Genomic DNA, 25,189 nt, shown 5'->3' with positions numbered 1-25,189 from the left:
TTACACTAGTTTTGGTTCTGATTTCGGGAATCAAATTGTATCTCGTCTAGAATTTTTTCCGTCCGTCGTGGTCAAAGTACCCAAAACTGTTTGATTAGATCCGATACAGATCTCATACCTGCACCCATACTAGTGTCGTATCGACACAAGTGCGGCACCCAAACTGCAGTGTCGGAGCAACTTAGGTTGCAAGCTGGATTGTTTCCTGAGAACTTCCCAGTTTAAGAGAAAGTAAAAGTAAGAAACAATAATTTACTTTACTAGTAATACTAAATCTCAAGAATCAAAGAACTTCCCAGTTTAAGAGAAAGTAAAAGTAAGAAACAATAATTTACTTTACTAGTAATACTAAATCTCAAGAATCAACTATTAAACTCGGGGAATCATGGAACAACATTGGAGACTTATTGAGTCAAAAGACATGGTGGAGATTGATACCTACATGCATATGGTGGACAGTAAGGAAGGAGAGAAACTCAAGAGTTTTTGAAGACCGATACAAGTCCGTTCGGGATGTCAAGATGTACTGTATTCTTCTATTTTATTTTTGGTGTAAAGAAAATCTTGTAGAGGATACAGAATCTTTGGTAGACATGTTAGGCTTTTTGAGGTTAAGATATATCAAGATTGATACCTAAAGTATCAAAAGTACATGAAGTTATCAGTGCAACAAACTTGGATGTACATTCATTTGACTTCTCCCAGGTGCCCTGCCGATGTTACTATTTTGTAAACGTTATATCAAACTCAGAAACTAAGTCTTCTTTTAATATATATACAGATGCATCAAGTCGTGGTAGAACTTTTAACAGAAGTTAAAAAGTATACATCCATGATTTCTTGTGGAAGTAAAAGATAAAACCATATTAAGGTCCAGCCTAAGACGCGATATCTCAGCTTCTCAAGCTATTCCTGTCTCTTTTGCTTTCCATTGGTATTTTCTTACTACTTGTTTTCTTCTCTTTTCCTTCTTCTTTGGAATGACTACTGTTTGCCTTTATTCTGGGCTTCATAAGTTACCAACCATTTTCCAATTGGATTCTAGAGAAGTTAAGAGGAAGAAAGCTCACTGCTGGGTCTTTCTTAGAAAATAGTTATGCTCAATCTTTCTTAGAAAATAATTCAGTAATTGTGCAAATGCTGACATGTTATACGTTCTGTTTTTTTTTGGTTTCCTTTCCCTAATTCCACTGTTACTTCTTTTTGGTAATGAAAGAGTTAGCATTCTGAAAGTAATTTTGCAGCTAAATTTACTGTTTTGATTTAGCTGTATGTGCCATTTACACTATCCATACAAGGAAAGAAACCAAGCATGTTTCCTCTTATCCTGTCTTCCATAGGAAAAGGATTCAATTCTGCTGGTGCTCTCCTGAAATGCTGAACCATGTTGTTTCTTGAATCTTGCCTCAGACTTTAGATCTTTTCGCTTAACTATAAGCAATCGTCATCAATAAATTCTGATTTCTGCCAAAGATCTCAGAAGCATTTCATTCTCCTCTTCGGGTTTTACATTCTTTGTTATGCATTTACATACAACTCATTGTGCTTCTTCTAAAGGCATCAAATTAGTTTCCATGGGGTCAAAGAGATATGGAGAGAGGGGAACGCTTTGTCGCGTTCCTTTCTTTTCCATTGGGTAAAAGATCAGTCATTATCAATAGATTAAAGTAGCGACACTTGATACCTATTGGATTTAAAAGAAAAATTACCAGAGGATGAGCAGCGAAGTAAATACCAGAAATGAACCAGAAGAAGCCTTCTCAAAATAAACAAAAACAAAAAAAGATTATACGTGAAGATCTACTCATCATCTCCTAAGCAATAAATCTTATGAGAATGCTGTTAGGACAATTTGAGCTGAATGATAAATCTACCCAATGACGTTGCAACATTAGCCATTTTAATACACTCTTAATTGTCCAGAATAAGGCATGTCCCTCTCATTCATACTGCTTCTTTCCAATTCCAAATTGTTAAGAGTTTCAAATTTGATCTTCTTCCGAAATTACTAATCCCATTGTAATCTTAATACTTGAAGCTAACATAAGATCATCATAAACAGGTGTCATAACAGGTATTTCTCCTTCATTCTGTCTTCAGTAGTAGATTACACATATGATCACCACCTCTACTTGCCAATTAGACAAGAATGTAAGCAAAGGATAAGAGACAAACCATCAGAATTTCACCAATTACATACACTAGATAGGAACTTTGAGATACTACTATGACAACGTCAGAGCAGAATAAGCTTCCCCGTACAAACTAGATATTAAGATTGGCTATAGAACATCGTGATTCCTTGCTTCTAGTACATTACACTTAAGTAGTGCCAAGTAGTGAGATTGAAACAATGCATGCAATCTTAGACACAAGCAAGGGTCTCAAAGTGTTGAAAGGCTTGACCCCATTTATACTTGTACTCTAAGGGATCCTGCTTGACAGAAGCAAAGTTTGAGACATTACATACCTCCTCAAAGGTCCTGCCAACGATATCGTAGTAATAAATTCTGCCTTGAGCTGATACTATAAGCATAGTCTTCCCTTCTCTATTTGCCTCGACCAAACAAAGTACATCAACCTTAATACCATCAGCATTACCTCCAATTGCCCTACCAAGATAACCAATATCAATGCGATACTTCAACGACCAACCGGAATAATCTATCTGCAACTCCATTACATCCACCAGTGAAGCTGCTCCCCCATCACATTCCTGAATAACATGGAGGCGCCCGCCCCAATCGCCAAAATAACAAATCTTTCTCCCATTTTCAGGAACACTAGTACTAGGCATTGTCCTAAACCTCTCATTCTCGACATCAAATGCTAGAAAAGGCTTGTTTTCGCCCACCCAATGAAGACAACCTTGCAAAAACACGCCCCTTTTCAACAAGTAATCATATTTATCATTAAACCCCTTTCCTGTATCCTTCCATGTACCACTTTCTGAAGCATAAATCAAGATATGATACACGTAATCCTCAGAAGGGTCATTGTCATTTTCCGAATTATAAGCATATATGCAAATAATTCTGTAAAAATCGGATCTTGACGGATCAAATGCTAAATTTATAGCTTTAATAGTAGAGAGGCTAAATTTTTTAGGCAGTGAAAGAGAAGCATAAGAGCATGTACATGGGTTATAAACATAAAGGTTACATTCACAAGGAGCCAACAAAAGTCCAAAACACAACAACCCATTACAAGAATGAAGGTGATGAAAACCTGAAAAGGCTAAAGGGTAATGAAACCTACGAATGGAAGAAGGGATGGTTCTAGAATAACATTTTTTGTCGTTGGAATTATTGGGTAAGTATACGAGGTGGTCCATAAGATGTTTGAAGGAGAATGTACGGAACAACAAGAGACCAGTGGCGGCGGAAGTGGAGGCGTGGCGGCGGCAGTGACGGCGGCGGAAATGAGGAGCGGAGATGAGAGAGTGCCAGTGTTTGGAAACGCAGCAGCATTGGAGAAGATTTTTTGTGGGTAATCGGAGGAGAATTTCACTTAGAACGTCTTCCTTGTCGGCGATCACTTCGCCGCCGGCGGAAGCGGTGAGATCACCGGCAACCGGCGAAGCAGCCTTGAGTATTGCCATTCAAATTTGGGATGATACGCACAATTGTTGTGAAGGAAATGCGAAGAGTTTTTAGTTAAAATCTCTCTTGCGTTTTAACTTTCCTAAACTTTGAACCTGTTTTTAAATCTGCATCTTAATTATTAATATTTAAATTATTAAATATATTTATTTTTTTTACTTGACAATCATTTATTGGATCTGAATATATCTATGTGATTAAGATTTATAACAAAAACTTAATTCCATTAAGATATTATTACTCATATTCATTATTAACTGTAGTCACCATCTACCATTATCAACTATCACCGTACCACCCATCATACCATCACCTTCACCGCCACCGTCACCATCACCATCCTCAATCATAGACGCCACCATTATAGACTACCACCACCCATCATCCCTACCACTCTCACCACCGTCATTCTCAACCACAACCAACACTCATCCACCTTAACTACCACAACTAACCATTCCATCACCATCAACAATCATAACCGACACTATCCATCATTATAAACTATCACCACCACTATCACCTTCCTCAATCACAACTACCATCACCTGTTATTATTAACTATCACCACCCACCATTACCATCCTCGATCATAATCGTCACCACTAGCTATTACCTTGTACCACCACCATAAACCAAGACTACCACCAACCACCGCCTCTAGTCGACATTCACAAACACTACCGTTAGCCATCACCACCAGCAACTATTATATTTTTAAAAACTATATATTTTATTGATAGAATATTAGATTAATTAGTATTTCGTATGAATTTATGTTTATTAATTTTCAAATAAAGATAAATTTAATATATTCAAATATTAAAAATTACATATTTAAATATCTTAATCTTAATATAAATTTTAATATTAAAATATGTATTCAGATTCATACGTATTAATCTTTAAAAAAACAATATGAGGCCTTAGTACACCTAACAGAAAAAAATAGAACACACAGCACTAAACTAACAGCACACGCATGTTTCATTCAAAATGACACCGTAACACTTCAGGCAGACAGCATAGACCAAAAACCATTCACATTGACGCCGGAAGCACTTCACATATTGGACAAATTGACACTAGAAACTTTAGCCACAAAAATCATTGCAGTCGGATCTTTAGCCCATGTGACATGGATTTAACATTAAACCACTGTTAGTTTATAGGTCTCATTTGGAGCTTCTGTCAAATAGACTAAAACTAGTGGCGGATGTAAGGTATAGTTACTGGATCTCAGGAACTCAGTAACCTTTGTGGAGATTTTGTATTTTTATTAAAAAATTTATTAAATATCTATAAATATATAATTGTGAATCCAGTTAATATTGTATATTAATTTGAGATTACAATAGGAACCCATAAATTTTAAATTTTAGATCCGCCTATAACTAAAACCGCTTAGTAAAGTTAAAGGATGTGAAAGGATCAAATGAGACCTACTCTTAAACATAAGGCACAATTTTAGTCGAAATCTGAGTATGAATTGTGCGCTGGACTATATAGTTATGCTTTTACTGAAGAGGTTCAATTCATATGCCCAATTAAGTTTTATCATGTGGGGTTGTGATGATACTTAATCTCTAAAATTAGGTAAATCTATCATATAATGTGTAATGACCCAACTGGTTATTTTAACTTTTAGAAATCTGTTCCCTAAAATAAAACTCTCCGAACATGCTTTTATTAATTTATGACTCGCGGGGATGGTTGATTCGGGATTTGGAAGTGTGTGGGTTGAAATCGGAACACTTGGTTCCTTAAATTAGCTTTAAATGGACAAGTTTGACTTCGGTCAACATTTTGAGAAAACGACCCCGGAATCGGGATTTGACGGTTCCAATAGGTTCGTATGATGATTTTGGACTTAGGCGTATGTCCGAATCGGGTTTTGGATAACCCGGGAGCGTTTTGACGCTTAATAGTAAAAATCAACTATTTGAAGGTTTAAAATTCTTTAAATTTGGTTTGGAGTAGGATTTTGAGTAATTGAAGTCCGTTTGTAATTCCGAGTTTGAGAATAGTTTCGTATAGTGATTTAAGACTTGTACGCAAAATTTCGTGTCATTCCGAATAGTTTAAGTATACTTTCAGCGCATTGGAAATAAATTGAAGAACTTGAAATTCTTAAGTTTGAATCAATTTGGTTTGAGGTGTGATTCATAGATTTGATGTTGTTTTACACGTTTCATGAGTTCGAGCGAGTCCGTTTTATGATTTTAAACTTGTTGATATGTTCGGGCGGGGTCCGGGGGGCTCCGAGTGTCAACCGGACGAGGCTCGGACCAAGTTGGAAATTGGGAGCCAAAATTGAAGCTCCCAACTACTATCAGAATCGCATATGCGCTTGGCCAGTCACAGGTGCGACATTCGCAGATGCGACAGAAGCTCGCAGGCGCGGCACTCGCACATGCGAGATTTCTTCGCAAAAGCGAAAAAGGGAAGGGGAGGCCATCACCACAGATGCGGAATTTTGGCGCACCTGCGATCGCGCATGTGCGAAGCAGTGTGCGCAGATGCGAGTTTGGCCAAGGCTAGTGAGAACGCAGGTGCGGTACACTATCCGCAGGTGCGAAAATCATTGTTGGGCAGAATGGTTAAAAATCAGGGCTCAGACATTTTGAGCCCATTTTTTCTCCATTTTCGGGAGATTTCAGAGCTTTTGAGAGGGGGATTTTAACTAGCAATTGGAAGGTAAGTTAATTCTACACCCCTTGAGTTAAATACATAGATTATAGGTAGATTATAACTAGTAAATCTTAAAAATCATGAGTTTAGGTGAAAAACCTAGATTTTTATAAAAATAACATTTTAACCACGAAAATAGTTATGGAATTGGATAGAAATTATATATTTGAGTTCTTGAGATTATGGGTGACGTTTCCATCCAAAAAATTCCGGAATCCGGGTACATGGGCCCGGGGTGAATTTTAGAAATTTTTTCATATTGGATAGGCTAATTTATTTAATAGATGAATTTTGAATTATTGAACATATATTAATTATTTTATATAACTTTTGGACAGTTTCGGATTTTTCGGCATCGAATCGAGAATTTTACACGACGCGATAATTGGAAAGTGGACTTTAAGACGAGGTAAGTCTCTTGTCTAATCTTTGTGAGGGGAAAATTACCCCATATGGATTAAATTAAATAATTATTGCTAATTGCGGGGGCTACGTACGCACGAGGTGACGAGAGTTCATGCGTAGCTACTATTAATGCTAAAGTTCGGGTAGTTTAGGACTCAAAGCATGAATTATATTTGTACATTGTATTCTTTGTTTAATAAATATTAATTTATATATATAAGAATATATTGTGAATTGTCAGATAAAGATATTAAAGGATGGAAATTTTATATGCTTGATTTTTTATTTAAATTAATTAATTGTTAAAAGAAATTGTTCTTCCTCCCGAATTTATCTTAAAATAAATATACTCTCCTTCCGGAGGTACATAAAAAAATATCTTCCTTTCTTGTGGAGCGGGCCGAATACCTCGGCAGGATATATGCATCTATGGATCGTGCAGCACGGCCCTCGGCAGTGTACACGACACTCTGGATCGGGCCGTACGTCCTCGGCAAAAATCGTGCTTAATAATAATAATTACACGATACTTTAATAGTTATTTCTGCTTGCGAAGCTAATTGATAAATTGGAGAATCCTTGAATTTAATGAATTATTATTCCTGCTTGTTAAGGAATTAATTGTTATTCCTGTAAATGAGATTAATTGATAAATTGGAAATTATTTGAATTTAAGGAATTTAATTAATATATTGAGAATTGTTGCATTTGAAGGAATTTGATTATTTTCGTTGATTAAATAAATTATTGTAAATTCTGTAAATCATGCTGATTTAAATATCCTAGTTGTATTTCAATTATTATTATTGACCCATAGTGAGTGTCAAAGTCAGTCATCTCGTCTCTACCACTTCGAGATTAGACTTGATACTTACTAGGTACACGTTGTTTACGTACTCATACTACACTTCCTGCACTTTTATGCAGGACCTGAGGCAAGTACTAGTGGGGGACCTATCGTATTACACCCACGTTATCCAGGGGCATAGTGGTGAGCTACACTTTCTGAGCCGTTCTGCAGCTACTAGTGTCTCTCCTTGTATTTTTTATTCTGTCTATTTTTATTTCAGACAGTATTTGAGATTTTGTATAATCTATTAGATGCTCATAAACTTGTGACACCAGGTCTTAGCACACACATTGGTAGAATTTGGTATTTTATTATTTTTTGGGTTTTAAATTTTGTCAATATATGCTTAATTTATTAAGTTGGTTTGCCTAGCTGTAGTGTTAGGCGCCATCACGACTTATAGGTGAGATTGGGTCGTGACATAATGATGTCAATCAAAATATAACAACTTCAAATTAATGAAAACTGCAAAAATACGATAATACTGTCAAACGTGGATACAATATTCAACTTTCCAAAATCCGGTAGTACTTAGTCATAAGCTCTAAATGGAATACACATCAAGTCTCGAAGAGTACAATACTGTTTGAAAAACATAAACAGTATAAATAAAGTAAAGAGGGTGACTCTGACGCCTGCGAACGGAACATCAGGGATACCTTGAAGTCTCCAATAAGCATAACGATCTGTCCGATCAGAAATAACTGGATCTGCATAAAAAATGTGGAGAAGCGTAGTATAAGTACACCACAATCGGTACCCATTAAGTATTAAGACTAACCTCAGTAAAGTATTACGAGGTTCAAGTCATGTGATACTCACTAGTCAAATAACATATAGAATTTATCAAAAGAAAACTGACAACAGAATATATAGCAGAGACAACATCAACAACCTTTTTTGGATATGTGATAACAACTCAAATAAGTAAAAGTTCATCTTGACAACAAGTCATCAAATAGAAACATAAACATATGGCACCTCGTGCCCATAATTTTGTCACAATAACAATGCCACATGTATCTCCCTGCCTTGACGATAATAATATCCCACCTTGTCGCTCCCGCCTGACAAAATAATAATATACCGCATTGTCGCTCCTATTTAACAATATCACGCCTTGTCGCTCCCACATGACAATATAATAATATCCTGCCTTGTCGCTCCGGTTTAATATTATTTTCATCACAACAACAACAACATCAATCACAATCGCACATCATAAACCTCGTGCCAACATCCAACAATCCGCCCAACACGTTCACATGTGCCATAATATCACAAAATAATAATACCAAAATTTCACCAAGATATAAGCTCACAACTTAAAAACAAAGTATACAAGGATATGACAATAACATAAAAGTGTGGACGGGTGTTCAACAAATAAAGCATGACTATGGCTAAGTCAAATGTAGTGATCATGATCATGTAGTCACAAGTGGTTTAAGCATGTTTCATATAAAGTAAATTATAAAATTAAGGCATATTAATAGCCTACGGTCTAATCCGGTCATAAGTCATACATAGCACTCGTGTACACGTTCGTCACCTTATGTACACATCATTTTTCACATAACACGAATATGCAATTAAGTCCAAATCCAAAGGGTTATTCCCCCGCACAAGGTTAGGCAAGATACTTACCTTAAACAAACCAAATCAAATATAGCCTAAAATAATTTAATAATATCAAGCACGGCTATAGAAATTTATTCCAATTAATAAAGCTCTGATCTTTATCAAAAAATCAAAAGGTCAACCCAAGCCCGCCTTTCGGAACCCGACAAAAGTCAAAAATCCTGAACATCCATTCAAATACGATTCCAACCATACAAGTATTATCCAAATCCGACTCCGAATCAAGGTTCAAATCCTTAATTTTTATTTTCGAAAAGTTTTGCCAAAATTCCTAATTTTTCTCACTTAGATTCATAAATCAAATGCTAAAATCAAGGATGGAATCATGAATAATAATCAAATCCGATTAAAAAATACTTACCCCAATTCAAATCGTGAAAATTCCCTTAACAATCGGCCAAATTCGAGCTCCCAATCTTAAAATATGATAAAATAACTCAAACCCTCAAAATAGAATATTTAAAATATCGGCCCAGTTATATAATTTGCGATCGCGGGACCCACTTCAGAATCGCGAAGGCCAAACTCTTGACCAGCTGTCGCTCCTCCTTCACGAACGCTAAGATCAATCATGAACGCGATGCCTGACCACCTGTTGAGCCTACGAGAATGTGAGCCGTGTTCCGCGAACACGAAGGCATTCTTCCTCCTGGCATCATTCCTTCGCGAACGCATGCCCCTCAAACGATCACGCTGCTTCATCTCCCCCCTCTCCGCAAACACGGTGCTTCTTCACGAACGCGAAGAGGAAAATCCTCCAGACTGCTCCTTCTTCTCCGCGATCACGAGGCAAGCTCCGTGATCGCAATGCACTGTAACTTATCATGAAACCAACAATCCAAAACCATGAAGAAATGATCTGAAACCATCCGAAAACACTTCTGAGTCTCCTCGGGACCCCGCCCAATCACACCAACCAATCTCAAAATATAATACGGACCTACTCGAGGCATCAAATCGTAGAAAATAACATTAAAATCACGAATCGCACCTCAATCCAAACTTAATGAACTAATACAAATTTCTGAATTTCAAACTTACGCCGAATATGCCTAAACAACTCGGAATGACCCCAAATTCTACACACAAGTCATAAATCACTATACAAACTTATTTCAAGTCTTGAAATCCTAAACGGACATCGATAACCACAAAGTCAACTATGGGTCAAACCTGTGAATAAAACCTTCAAATTGCCAACTTTCGCTAGTTAAAGCCAAATCAATCTAGGAACTTCCAAATCCAAATTTGGATATACACCTAAGTCCAAAATCACCATCCGAGCCCAACGAACCTATCAAAACTCCGATCTGAGGTCAAATACACAAAAGTCAAATTTGGTCAATACTTTCAACTTAAGCTTCTAAATTAGGAACTAAGTGTTCCAATTCAATCCAAAATCTTTCCGAAACAAAACGAACCATCCCACCAAGTCACATAATAACAAATACACATACAAAAAGCATCAAATAGGGGAACAAGTCTCAAATACACAAAACTATCGGCCGGATTATTACATTTTCCCCTCTTAAACAAACGTCGTCCTCTAACAAGTTTAGAAACATACCTGAAGTGCCAAAAATATGAGGATATTTGCTCCGCATATCATGTTCGGTCTCTCAAGTCGCCTTCTCGACCGGTTGACTTCTCCACTGAACCTTCACTGATGTAATGTTCTTCGACCTTAGCTTTCGGACCTGCCTATCTAAAATGGCTACCGGCTCCTCGATATAAGTCAAATCCTTGTCCAACTGCACCAAGTTGAAATCCAACACATGCGATGAATCCTCATAGTAATTCCATAACATAGAAATATGGATCACCGAATGAACTTCCGATAAGCTGGATGGCAAAACAAGTTTGTAGGCCACCTCACCAACTCTCTCTATAACATCAAAAGGACCAAATACTGAGGGCTCAACTTGCCCTTCTTCCCGAACCTCATCACACCCTTCATGGGCGAAACCCTGCGTAGAACCCTCTCAGCTACCATGAATTCCACATCTCAAGCCTTTCTATCAGCATAACTCTTTTACCTAGATTGCACTGTATGAAGTCGCTCCTGAATCAATTTCACCTTCCCCAAAACATCACGAACCAAGTTAGTGCCCAGCAACCTAGCCTCCCTATACTCAAACTAACCAACCGGAGAACGACATCGAACCCTACATAAAGCCTCATAAGGAGCCATATGGATGCTTGATTGGTAGTTGTTGTTGTAGGCAAACTATGCTAATGGTAGGAACTGATCCAAATGGCCCCCGAAATCAATTACATATGCTCGCAACATGTCCTCCAAGATTTGAATTGCACAATCGGATTGTCCGTCTATCTAGGGATGAAATGTCGTAATCATTTTGACCTGTGTGCCCAACTCACGCTACATAGCTCTCCAAAAATGTGATATAAACTGAGTGTCTTAATTCGAGATAATAGACACAGGCATACCATATGGGTGAACAACCTCTCTAAGATAAATCCAAGTTAGCTGCTTTAAAGCGTATGTAGTCATGACTGGAATGAAATGTGCAGACTTGGTTAGTTTGTCCACAATGACCCACACAACATCAAATCTCTTCAGGGTCTGTGGCTGACCAACCACAAAATCTATAGTGATATGCCTCCACTTCCACTTCGGTATATCTAGTCTTTGAAGCAACCCACCAGGCCTCTGATGTTCATACTTAACATGTTGACAGTTCAAACACTATGCCACATACTCAACAATATCTTTCTTCATCCTCAGCCATCAATAATGTTGCTTCAAATTATTGTACATCTTCAAAATAGAGTCATGGTGAAATAAAATTTCACCGGCTAAAGAATTATTTAAATTTTTATATAGCCGATTAAGGTGGATTTTGAATTAAGGATAATATCTTCACTTACATTATTATACAAGTAATCCCCATTGAAATAGAAAGTTTTAGAAATTAGAATTTTCAATTAAAATATCTTTAAAAAAATAACAGCATACCAAATAAGGTTCAAGTCGTATCCAAAGATGTCACAACCCAAATTTCCCTCTGTAGGATGTCGTGATGGTACCTAGTCTTAGGGACTAAGTAAGCCTAACATTTACTGAATAAATGGCAATATTTAACCAGCGACTGACAAGTATGAAATAGAAACCTCTATACAAAACTTACAACCCCAAAACTGGTAGTACAAGTCATAAGCTCTACTGAGTTTGCTACAAAAACCTCTAAGTATAATTGTTTCGAAATAGAGATAAAATAGTATAAGTACAATAACAGAAGGTGACTCCAAGGCCTATGAACACAGCAACAGGTTTACCTTGAGTCTCCACAGCAAGATCCGTACAGCTAGCTAGCGATGACTAACTCCGAATTTCCTGGATCTGCACAAAAATATGCAGAAGCGTAGTATGAATACACCACAGCAGTACCCAGTAACAGTAAGTATCAAGACTAACCTCAGTGGAGTAGTGACGAGTGTTTGACAATCAAAGCACCTACTGCACTAGATAACCTTAACAAGTATAGGTATAGAACTAATAGAGTGCGATATCTCTACAGAACTACGCATAATGACAACAATAATATAGTGCTTGCAATAGGAAATAGAAGCAACAATTAGCAGCGGGACACCACAAGTAATAACACAGTAGAGTAAGATGGACACAGTTTAAATCCGGTGAAAAACAAATAAGGAAAGACATGTAGAAACTCGATAAGGATAACCACTTTCACACCAGGTTTATTCAATAATCCCCACGAGGCACCAAACCTCAAAAGAATATTCATAATTCACGGGTCCCAATTCGTGAACCCTAATCACTTGGCATCTTGTGCCCTCATTACAACTGATAACTGTACGGACGACGCACGTGCCAATAGAACAATTATCACATAGAAGGAAAATATATGGGGTATGTATGAATGATCAATAATATTAGGACCCACCTTCTTAAACCGATAGGGGTGATTAATTATGTATATGCTTGTGCAAGTGTTCAATCACAGTTCAGGCCAAAGAGTAAGAGTAGAGGAAATGCATGGCACATAAAAAATGATCCCCACAATTTGTACAAGGTAAAACTCACACAAGTTAGGCACGCCACTACACAAATATCAACAACAACAATGCCCCCAGGCCATCTCAAGTCACCATAAATTAATCTCTGACATAGCCCACCTTGTCTCGCTACAGGCGCAATAAATAAGTAAACGCTTGCCTTGTCTCATCGTACGCACATATAAATGTTCCCACCTTGTCTCGCCACATGCACAAACACATACATATAGCCCGCCTTGTCATGCCACATGCGCATCATCAATAGTAACAATAGCACGGCAGAAACCTCGTGCAAACACCCGAACAAAACCTCCCAACAATATCACGTGCCAAAAACACTACATCATAATAGAATGCCTTTCACAACATGTGCTCATATTCCATAATATTTCCTCTAAACAGTGTCAATACCACAACCGTGCATAGACCTCGGCTCAACAGACTAAGTACGACAGCAATAACAACAACAATAACATGAGAATATGGCAAGTAAATCAACTCAAAAGCTTTGGATCACAAATAAGCGGTAGAACGATCTCACAAAGAATAAACACAATAAGGAATACTAGTCTCAATAATAATAGCTCAACAAGGGAGAAATAGTATGTAACAAATGATTCCACAAACGTGCAACTCGACAACAAGGGAGATAACATGAGTCAATAATTCCAAATAATGATGAGGCATCTTTGATAAAGGATAACGAAACTTCATTTAGGGTTGAGCAATTATAATAAGATAAAACAAATTCAATTAAGGATAAGCAACGGAAAAGATAATCATAATCTCAAATAAGGATAGAGAATTATAGAAAAGATAATAATAATTTCAATTAAGGATAAGCAATTTGGAAAGGATAACATGGCAATCGAAGAGGCAACAACTTCAGTTAAGGCACACAAGAATCAAATAGGCAATAAGGGTGGAAGATAAAGCAATTAATTCAAATTAAGACACGTAGATATGAAATTAGTAAATGAGAAACTTAACATAACAAAACAACTTCATATCTAATGAACATAAGAACCTAAGAGTCCAAAAAGGTCAACTTTCCACAAATAAGCCCGAGCATGTACTCGTCACCTCGCGTACACGGACTTCATATGACATAATTAGCACCAAGGACTCAAATCCTAAGGGGTAGTTCCCCCACACAAAGTTAGGCAAGATACTTACCTCAAAGGAGCAAGACCGATACTCTAAAATGGCCCTCTCAAGTGAAACAACCTCCGGACGGCTCAAATCTAGCCAAAATAACTTCAATCCATAAATAAAACTCATAGAAAATAATTCCAGATAATAAAGCTTCGATCTTTAATTAAAACTAAAAGGTCAATCCCCGGGCCCGCACCTCAGAATCCGATAAAATTTATAAATTCGAACACCTATTCTGATACGAGTTCAACCATATCAAAATTATAAATTTCCAACATCAATTCGTCCTTCTAATCGTCATTTTACATTTTGAAAGATTTCTTCAAAAATTCTCATTTTCCTCAACTCATAACACTAATTATAAGATAAAAATAAAGATGGGATCATGGAATATAATAAATTCTGGGTGAAGAACACTTACCCCAATCGAACACTTGAAGAACCCCTCAAAAATTGCCCAAATCCGAAGTTTATAACTCAAAATATGAAGAAAATGGCCAAACCCTCGACTTATATGATCTTGCCCAGGCCTTCGGCATTTGCGGACAATAATGCGCGCCTGCGAGCTCGCTTTTGCGAACAACATTCCGTTCCTGCGCTGCCTTCGCTTCTACGTTCCCAGGCACCGCACCTGCGATGGCGCATGTGTGCAAGAATTCTCGCTTCTGCGAGCACACACCGAGCTACCAACTTCCGCGTCTGTGTCTGCGTCTTCATCACCGCGTCCGCGATCACACAGGTGCGGAAAATCCTTTGCACCTGCGACCACTATCCAGTCCCTCCAAATTTCGCTTCTGCGATCACTGTCTCGCCCATGCGGTATCACACCTATGACCAAAACCATCGCAGGCGCGATGGCACCGGTCCAGAACTCCTCAGCTTTTCTTTAAGTCCAAAATCCGATCCGTTAACCATCCGTAATCCACCCGAGGCCCCGGGACCTCAACCAAATATACCAATACGTCCTATAACACGATACGAACTTAGTCAATGCCTTAAATCAAATCAAATCAAACAACGTTAAAATTGCGAATCGCATCACGAATCGAACTTATGAATTTCCAACTTCCAAAACTCGTGCCGACACATATCAAATCAACCCGAATGACGTTAAATTTTGCATGCAAGTTCCAAATGACATAACGAAGCTAATACAACTCTCGAAATCGCATTATGACCCCCAATATCCCCAAGGTCAACTCTTGGGCAAATCTCTTAACCTTCCAAAACTTCAACTTTTTAATTTTTGCCGAAATACTTCAGATTACCCTACGGACCTCCAAATCCAAATTCGGACGCACGCCTAAGTCCAAAATCACTATACGAAAATGTTGAAATCATAAAAATTCCATTCTAGAGCCGTTTGCTCAAAGGTCAAGCTCTGATCAACTCTTTTCATTTAAATTTCAAAAATAAGAGTTGTTCTTTCAATTAAATCCCGAATCATGTGAAAACCAATTTCGACCACACACGCAGGTCATGATACACATTACAAAGCTTCTCGAGATCTTAAGCCGCCGAACAGGGTGCTACTTCCCAAAACGATCGGTCGGGTCTTTACAAAAGAGTCCTTCATAATGTCTCCATCTTCGGTTGCTTTGCCATAAATATAAATTAATTTTATTGGTTCCTAACTATTTTAGGTTCCAATGACATCGCCGAGAATAGTACCAAAAAGGAAAATAGAATTATCCGCTACAAGATTTAAGAAATGGTTAGTATTTTTTGTGTGTACAGTTTATTTATTAATATCTAATGATTATCTATATTTATCTATAAGGTTTAAATTTTAAAGGTATTTAGACATAACCAAATAACTTAGATCATAATTTGACATGATCAGTGTCTGTATATCTGCGCGGGTATTAATACTAATATAAAGAAAATGAGAGGTGAAAATAATATTGGTATGTTGAGTACTTATTTTGTACGGAAAAAATATAGTATTACTTATTTATATTTTTTTTAACTTTTATTTTTCCTTAGTTGTTAACGTCGAAAAAGTTACTGGTTTCCAAACAATATAAAAGGAGGAGGAATAATGGATTATAAGAACGCTGACGACAAATTCTCCGAAATAATTGTCATTGTTTTCGGGAGCAAAATATATTTTTTTGTATATTTATGTATTATATAAATATAATATGCATATTTTATATAACTTTTAGCTAGGAAGTGTAATTAGTTTCGACCGACCGACCAATTTTATATTTTTCCCAAAAGAAATCACCAAAGCTTACAGTACTAGTGAAATATTTTAACAAAACAAGTGTGGGTTTGATTTTCACTGTTCCTCTATTCCTCTCCCCATCCCCTTCCGACTTCCCCTTCCTCATGTGGAACAGAAACAATCTTTTGTTTTGAAAAACAATTCATTCCAAAATATCTATTGTTATTGTTTAGGGTTGTTGATTGAAATACCAACATTTGTAAAGCAAGTGAAAATTGTCATAACTTCTAAAAAAATGTGATAGACACCCGCTTCTTCTTCATTTCTGAAGGTTCAGTCCAGTCTGTTCACCTCAATTTGTGTCCTATTTGAGACTAAAGCATGTAGAGTGTCGATCTCGTCTTAAGATAAGATATAGGCGATAAGACTTCAAGCGCAACTGTTCGAAATACACCCATAGACTAAGTTGAATTTTATTATTTGGTCCAGATATCAAGAGGATGAGTCTGGATCCCCTCGATTCCAAATAGTCTCAAGCATTAAGATTCCTTCAGTTGTGTGCCAATTTGAGGCGTCAAAGTCTAAAAATCTATAAATAAGGTCCTCAAAATGGACATTTGTGTACTTCCCACTTGTTTCATACCAACAGCCCAAAAACTCAGCCCCTAAAACAGTCCCATCCAAAGGGCCCATCAAGACGTTGGGCGAGTAAAATTAGTAATTATTTACTTTTTGTCCCTTATATTAGCGTTTAGTCACGATTTAAAAAACTATTAGACTTGCCATTCTATTTAAATACGGGTATATTTTGGACAAAAGTATCCCGATACACTGAACAACTCCGACAATCAATACTGGATTTCAAACATTTTACAAGTGAAGCCCCCCCCCCCCCCCCATAATATAATGAAGTCTGAAATACTCTTTATAGGTGAAATTTAAAATACACGATATTAGACTTTAGAGCTTTTAAAGGTAAAATTTCAGCACACTATTTTGGAATTCAAATATTTATAGGTTTAAAATCCAGCAATGGTACCTTATTTTGAACTCCTTGACACAATCATAAAGTTTTAACTTTTACAAGTTGAAACTCGAGGATAATATCCTTGAGTTCAAAAGAGGTACCATTGGTGAAAATATTCCTTTTAGGTTCAAACTCCAGTAACGATTACTGGAATCTAAATCTATATAGATTCAAACCCCAATAACGATTATTGGGGTTTAAATCCTTTTACATTATTTCACATACCTTATTTTGAACTCCATGAATCATTCATGAATTTTACACTAGCAACAGCTCAAAAATCAGGAATTATTCCTGAGGATTCAAAGTATCGATTGCTAGAGTGGTGTTTCTTATTTTACTTGGGGCCAAAAATGTCAATTTAATTTGATCGATGGCTACGTTGCCAATGCATTTTAAAATACGGCTAAACTCAAATAGCGGGGCCTAAAAGTGGCAACACCAACCAATTTTTTCCCATCGGACACAATTATTTTATTCCCGAAACTAAAGGTTATGTGGTAATAGTAAGGGGGGGAAACATAAATAGGCAAAATTTAAGAAATCTTTTCAGAAACCTAGCCGCAATAGCTATTTTACATACATGACAACTAATTAATTATATTCCCTAGCAATCTGTATAATACGATTGATTCTCACGAATTCAACCGATAATCAGATTGCACTTGAAGTTAATGTTCCTTTTTCGATTAAACGTTAATTCAGTAATGAATCCAATTGAAGCACGGTAAACAATTGCAACAATCAAATGATAGTTATGATCTAAAGGGTAATTTCTCACGAATATTTCCCTATTTTCCAGTTTGATTAACAATTCAAAAGGCTCTTTTGATTACCTATTTGAATCACGAATTTAAACTAGAGTATAGGATGTGAAGAAAATCGCTATCAAACCCCTCTTTTGATTAAGCAAAACAATGAATAACTCACAATATAAATTAAAGCTCCATCAATTAATTTTAACAATTCACAAGAATTGAATCCCTAATCAAGTTATCGAAACACCATATATGTCAACACCTTAATAGAAATTATTCCATAACAATGGAGTAATACATCTCAAATAAGTTTAAGAATAAAGAAAATATCAATTCTAATGATTCGATACAAATTTCCGTATTATACCGATTGCAGGTTGTAGTATTGATGAATTCTTGAGTTTTCTTGCCTTGGGTGGTTCTCCAATCTCCCGTAGGTCAAATGTCCCTTCAAAATCATATTTTTGGTGTATTTCTACAGTGTAGAAATAAGTCCGAACGAAACTACCCTTTCTCAGTCAAACTTGAAAATCACTCTGACGATTTTACACAGATGCGTCGCACACCGCGCTGCCCCATGTGGCGCGCTAGTGAGAAAATCCAGAGAGCTTGAAGTTTGCTTGTCAGACCACTTTTGCACCACCGCCTCGCGCCTTGCGGTGCCCCATGCGGCGCGGTAGTAGCTTTTTCTCAGAGTAAATTTATGTATTCACTTTTTGATATCCGAACTTGGTCTTCGACCCCCGAACGTGATCCCGGCTTAATTTCTTGGGCTTTTACTCAGACTTCAAAGATCCAACTTATTCGATTTCGCTCCAAATTACCTAAATAGCCCAGAATCATTTCCTATAAGGCATAAAACATGCAATAAGTATAATTCACTATCAGTTAAGCTCAAACACACATAAAATGCAGTAATTAGAGTGCAATACTATGGCTAAAACACAGGTTTCTAACCTACCATCAACACTCCGCACTTAGACTATGCTCGTCCTCGAGAAATCAAACTGCACTTCACCTAGGGACGACCTTTTCATTAAACAACATCCCTAACACATCATGCCAAGAATATTTAAAATCGACTAAACACCCTATCATAACATCCTAACCTCAAGACTCGACTCAAAAGCACCACGCCTTTTTCACAGCGTATTCAGTTACTCTAACACAGAGGTGAAAGACTTTACCTTACCTTCACAAGTCATGCGCCCTCACACAAATAATAGAGAGTAGTTCCATATATAATAAAGTTCATGAACAATTAGTGTCAAAGACATCCAGGTTTTATTTTACTTTCTTAGGTAGTGTAGTAATTCTCCCTTGATTTTTCTTTGTGCTGCGGTTCTTTTTCAAGGATTTTACTTGAATCGGGTGTAGTTAGTTTTTTATTTATTAGGAATAAAGAATCTTGAGTCATAGTGCTAATTTGAAGCAATTTTCTACCCTAGTAATTACACCAATTTCAATTACCGGGTGACTTTCCAAACAAACCTTTGAGCTTTAAAAATAGAAAGGATTTTCTTAAACATTCGGTGCGTCATTTAGGGGATTGCAGATTTGCAGTTATATAGATTTTTTTTATAAAATATGCAATTTTTGGAACAAACAAGAAGTACTATTAGTTATGAAAATAATTTGTATAACCTCCCTCCTCCTTCTTAGTAAAAGCTGCACACAAATTTTTGGCTCCTTCATTTTGAGTTCCGCCAAATGAAATCTTCATCTAAGTGATTTAAGGTTACATCCAGACTTTTCCGTAATGCTATTACAATATTTTCAGATTATAATATCTTTTGCTATATTTACCTTTTTGTAGCTATAATTTAATTGGGATATAACTATTTTCTGCTGCTTTTCAGACGTTTGGATAAATTTTTGTTCATGGGTTTTTCTTTTCTTGGTTGAAATTTCAGTTTAGTATGAAAAAAGTTCATTTTGTGTATGAAAATGGGGAACACGTTGAATATTAGATTTCTTGTTCATAAAATTCTAGTGAAATTAAATGACTACTGTGATGAATGCACGTATTATAATTTCCCTTTTTCTAATTTTAAAATATTTGAATTGTTATAAAATATAGCTCAAAGTAACAATATAGAACAAGGAAAAACAAGCTAAGAGATATAGAGAGAAAGAGAGGGGAGATTTCTTATTTCTTCTTCAATTGTGTGTATTTTCCAACTATTACAAGGCCTTTATATAGACATGAAAAGTGAAGAAAAATATGTCATTGAATATGTCATTAAGCATAGAAATATGTCATTGAATATGTCATTAAGCATTTGAGAAGATCATGGAGGAAGAGTAGACATCCACCATAATTTGATTTTTCTTATAACACTCCCCCTTGGATGTCCATAGATAATGTGCCTCGTTAAAACCTTATTAGGAAAAAACCCTATGGGAAAAAAATTCTAGTGAAGGAAAAAGAGTACACATGTTTAGAAATACGCTTTTTAGTTGACTCGTTAAAAATCTTGGAAGAAAACCCAGTGGGACAAAACCTTATAAGGAAAAAAGAGTACAACGCGTATTAACTCCCCCTGATAAGAGCATCAATTCACATCCTTGAGCCTTCGCATCCCAATCTTGTACACTAGTTTTTTGAAGGTTGACGTCGGTAGAGATTTGGTGAACAAATCAGCCATATTATCACTTGAACGGATCTGTTGCACATTGATATCACCATTCTTTTGAAGATCATGTGTGAAAAATAACTTTGGTGAAATTTGCTTTGTCTTATCCCCTTTTATGAATCCTCCCTTCAATTAGGCATGTTGCATTGTCTTCATACAAAATTATGGGTAGTTTGTCACACTTCAAACCACATTTGTCTCGAATAAGGTGTATTATAGACCTTAACCATACAGATTCTCGACTTGCTTCATGAATAGCAATTATCTTAGCATGATTAGATGAAGTAGCCACGATTGATTGCTTAGGCGATTGCCAAGATATGACAGTGCCTCCATATGTAAACATATAGCCTGTTTGAGATCGAGCCTTGTATGGGTCAGATAAATATTCAACACCGGCATAACCAACAAGATCGGGACTGCAATAATTGCCATAAAATAATCTCATATCGATAGTCCCTTTTAGATACCACAATATGTGCTTGATTCCATTCCAATATCTCCTTGTAGGAGCAGAGCTATATCTTGTTAAGACATTAACTGAAAAAATTATGTCAGACCTTGTAATGTTAGAAAGATACATTAATGCACCAATTTCACTAAGATATGGTACTTCGGGAACAAGAAACTCTTCATTATTTTCATGAGGTCGGAATGGGTCTTTATTTATATCGAGTGATCTAACAACCATCGGAGTACTCAATGGATGTGCTTTATCCATATAGAATCGCTTTAAAATCTTTTTAGCGTATGTTGATTGATGGACGAAAATTCCATCTTTCATATACCATCGGAGTACTCCAAAATTTTTTATTTCAAATTCTTTCTTTAAATAGTCTACTGCTTTAGGAATCTCCCTAGGAGTTCCAATGATATATAAATCATCAACGATTAACAAATTTAGATCTAGATCATTTTATAACGACACAAGGACAAATTGAATTATTCTTGTACCCTTCTTTCAACAGGTACTTACTCAGGCGATTATACCACATGTGCCCTGATTGTTTCAATCCGTATAAGGATTTTTGAAGCCTTATTTAATAATTTTTTTGGAAACCTTAATATGCTTCAGAACAATTTAAATCATTCAATAATTTTCATTATACGCATATCACGTTTTTCTTGTATTGCCAGATTAGAACCTGAAATAAGGACATCAACCATTGGTGAACATGTCTCTATATAATCAATGCCAAGATATTTACAAATCTTCTTGTGACACAAGTCGTCTTTATGTCTATCGACTTGACCTTTTTTCCGCACAAGAACACATTTATACCTCCACTGGCTTTATACTTTCAGGTGTTGGGACTATCCGTCCAACTTCATATTTTTCAGGTGAAATTAATTTTCATTGCGTATTTTTTATTTGGCCAATCATTTATCTGTCCAAATTTCATGACAGATTTGAGCTCAAGATCCTCGTCAATATTAATAATATTGAGCGCTACATTATATAAACAATATCGTCGACGATCATTTAAATTGGTACTACTATTACTCAATAAAAACATAACTTATTGAGATCTCTTTATCTTATTATTTTCAGGTACCTGAGTCTGCCCCATGAGGTCTTATGAAGTGTTATGTCATGGTCCTTATTATGATCATCTTGAACATTTGCTCCTCTCCTTCTTCAAGGAGTTTTATCTTTGGAACCGATTAGTCTATTATGTTTCATGCATGCCATAGACTCTATTCATTATGAATTTTATTTTATTTGGAGCATTAGCAGCTGAATATGACATTTAGCTTTGGGTCAGCAAATACGCCTGCAATATTTTGCAAATGAATTATCACTTGAACTTCAAGTTCCCTTTTTCTCGTACGAGGATCTAGATGTACTCATAATAATTCATTACATGCATTACCTTTTCAACTGCCCATTTTCTCCCTCTATTATTGAGATCACCAATACATATCCCTAGCCTTATTTGGGGATCCATCTTTATGCATTGTGGTGGAACAATTAAATCATATAGCACATTCATATTTCTAGATAGAAATTATTTGGTTCCTGACCCTGAACCGATTGTGATAAGGAGAACTTATCATAACTTGGCTAGATATGTACAAGTGTTGTTGTATATTAAATAATACATCACATACCAAATTTTATTTTGGCAGTTTTGTTCTCATAACCAATGATTTAGATATAATTGGAGGCATACAATTTCTGCTAAACCGACTTGGATTTAAACTAGTATTATCAAGATAAATCATCATAATTTATATTCTGGAATTGTGCTCTAATAATTTGAGCAATCAATCTTGCAAAAGCCAAACTGCAAGTTGATAACAAATGCACATGTGACCATAGAATAGATGCATCTATTAAAATCATATAATAGTAAACGGTCTACATGGCAGGTGACTGAGTCCATATATTTATCACCTTTTATTTGTTCTAGAAATCAAGGGATTCAATCCCAACCTTAACTAGTATATCATAAGACTAAGCAGCACAAGAGAATTCTTGAAGAATCTTTTATTTCTTCAATATATGCCAATTTAATTCTCAATTATTTTTTCGCATCATAATTGAACCGGGATGGTTAACCGGTCATGCCAACTAATATTTGTTCAGTAAACCTCTAGTTTACTTGCGACATTATGATTCCATCATCATGCTTATATTTGTGTAGTACAAATAGAAAGAAAATCAGGTAACCTTTTATATTTACCTGTTATGATTATAGAAATATTTTGTACTATAAGATCTTTTATCACACCATTCATATGGTAAATGTCTCTTTCACGAAGAAAATTATATCATAATAAATTGTCATGGTCAAAATCATCATAAACAAAATTATTTCTTGCTTTAATTTTGCCTTTAATAACATTTTATAAGGCACAACAAAATATATATTTTTTGGCGTATCACATGTGCGCGACCAATGACATATTCATGTAACCACACAATAATATTTATTCTCTTTATTTTACTCAAACCTCCCTTAGAGGTGAGTTATGTGTTATTCATCTAATCATGCATTGCATGTCTTTATTCATTACTTTTATCACATATTGCCATATTCACCTTTAGGGATGAGTCTGCATTCTCAATGCTTATCACAAGTCACATTCTTTTAAAGGAATGGATCATAATCAGCGGCGTGCTTTATTATTTTTCATACCAATTTGATGGTAAACATTGCCTTCATATTTTTAAGGAATATTTTGAGAACCCTTATTATTCTCCTTTTATAATCATAGTGATGATTATTATTATTTTGATCTTTGGAACACCCACGTTCATTGTTCAACCACTTGTCTTCATTCAGACTTATTATGCGCCGCTACCACATTCACTTCAAGAATGGAGCAAATCAAGTGGGACAATATTCATGCATTTTCATGAAAAATATATTATTTTTCTTTAGTTATCATTATATCATCAATATGGTATAGTGAGACTCAAACCCAATATCTTACCAATATAAAGGCATGTTAAACCATAATGAATTGGGATTCAAACCCAACTCTTATCATCATGGAGCATGGGGACTTGATCCTGATGTCTTACCCTCATGGTGCATTGCGACTTGAACTTATTGAAGTTGATATCATTAATAGCAAATGACAAAAACAATTTCAAATACGAAGGAAATGCTTACCTCTTGAGTTAAACTCTTCATAATGTCATTTGGATATAATTCAAAACAATAGACTTTCGTTTACTCAAATATTGAAAATTCACATGTGGTGTTTGTTGCAATAAGCTTACTTCAAGATGAAAGTGATATGACCGGAACATTAAGGAAAACTTATGTATCAAACAGAATAATAGTACTACTAGTTACTATGCACTTTTGTGGAAACTAAGTATTATGCTCTCTAGAAAACAAAAGGATATAACAGAACCTTTAAGTCAATCAGGGAATCAAAAAAATAGTGGACAAATCTCTGTCTACTATCTACTACTATATGCTTTCCATATAGAAATGATTCAACATGTTAATTTGATAAAAACTATCATCAATGAAAAATTTAGTGTAGTACATACTTCTTGTACTAATATTTTATCTTATCAAAGTAAAATAGTTACGAATATTATTATTATTATTATTATTATTATTATTATTATTATTATTATTATTATTATTATTATTATTATTATTATTATTATTATTATTATTATTATTATTATTATTATATATTTGACAGTAAACTAATATATAATCATTATACTACGCATACTAAAATTATA

At 35.7% G+C, this 25,189-nt stretch overlaps 1 protein-coding gene across 1 annotated transcript; it reads right to left on the bottom strand.

The window, feature by feature from the left end:
* Positions 1–2,365: 2,365 nt before the first annotated feature.
* On the bottom strand, positions 2,366–3,601 carry LOC104113790 (F-box protein At5g07610-like). The gene has a single exon (XM_033660687.2). The coding sequence runs from the start codon at positions 3,599–3,601 to the stop codon at positions 2,366–2,368; it is 1,236 nt and encodes a 411-aa protein (XP_033516578.2).
* Between the last annotated feature and the right edge of the window lie 21,588 nt (positions 3,602–25,189).

This window comes from Nicotiana tomentosiformis, chromosome 11 (genome assembly GCF_000390325.3).
Source record: "Nicotiana tomentosiformis chromosome 11, ASM39032v3, whole genome shotgun sequence".
NCBI classification, from domain to species: domain Eukaryota; kingdom Viridiplantae; phylum Streptophyta; class Magnoliopsida; order Solanales; family Solanaceae; genus Nicotiana; species Nicotiana tomentosiformis.
This window is presented reverse-complemented; position numbering and strand designations above follow the sequence as displayed.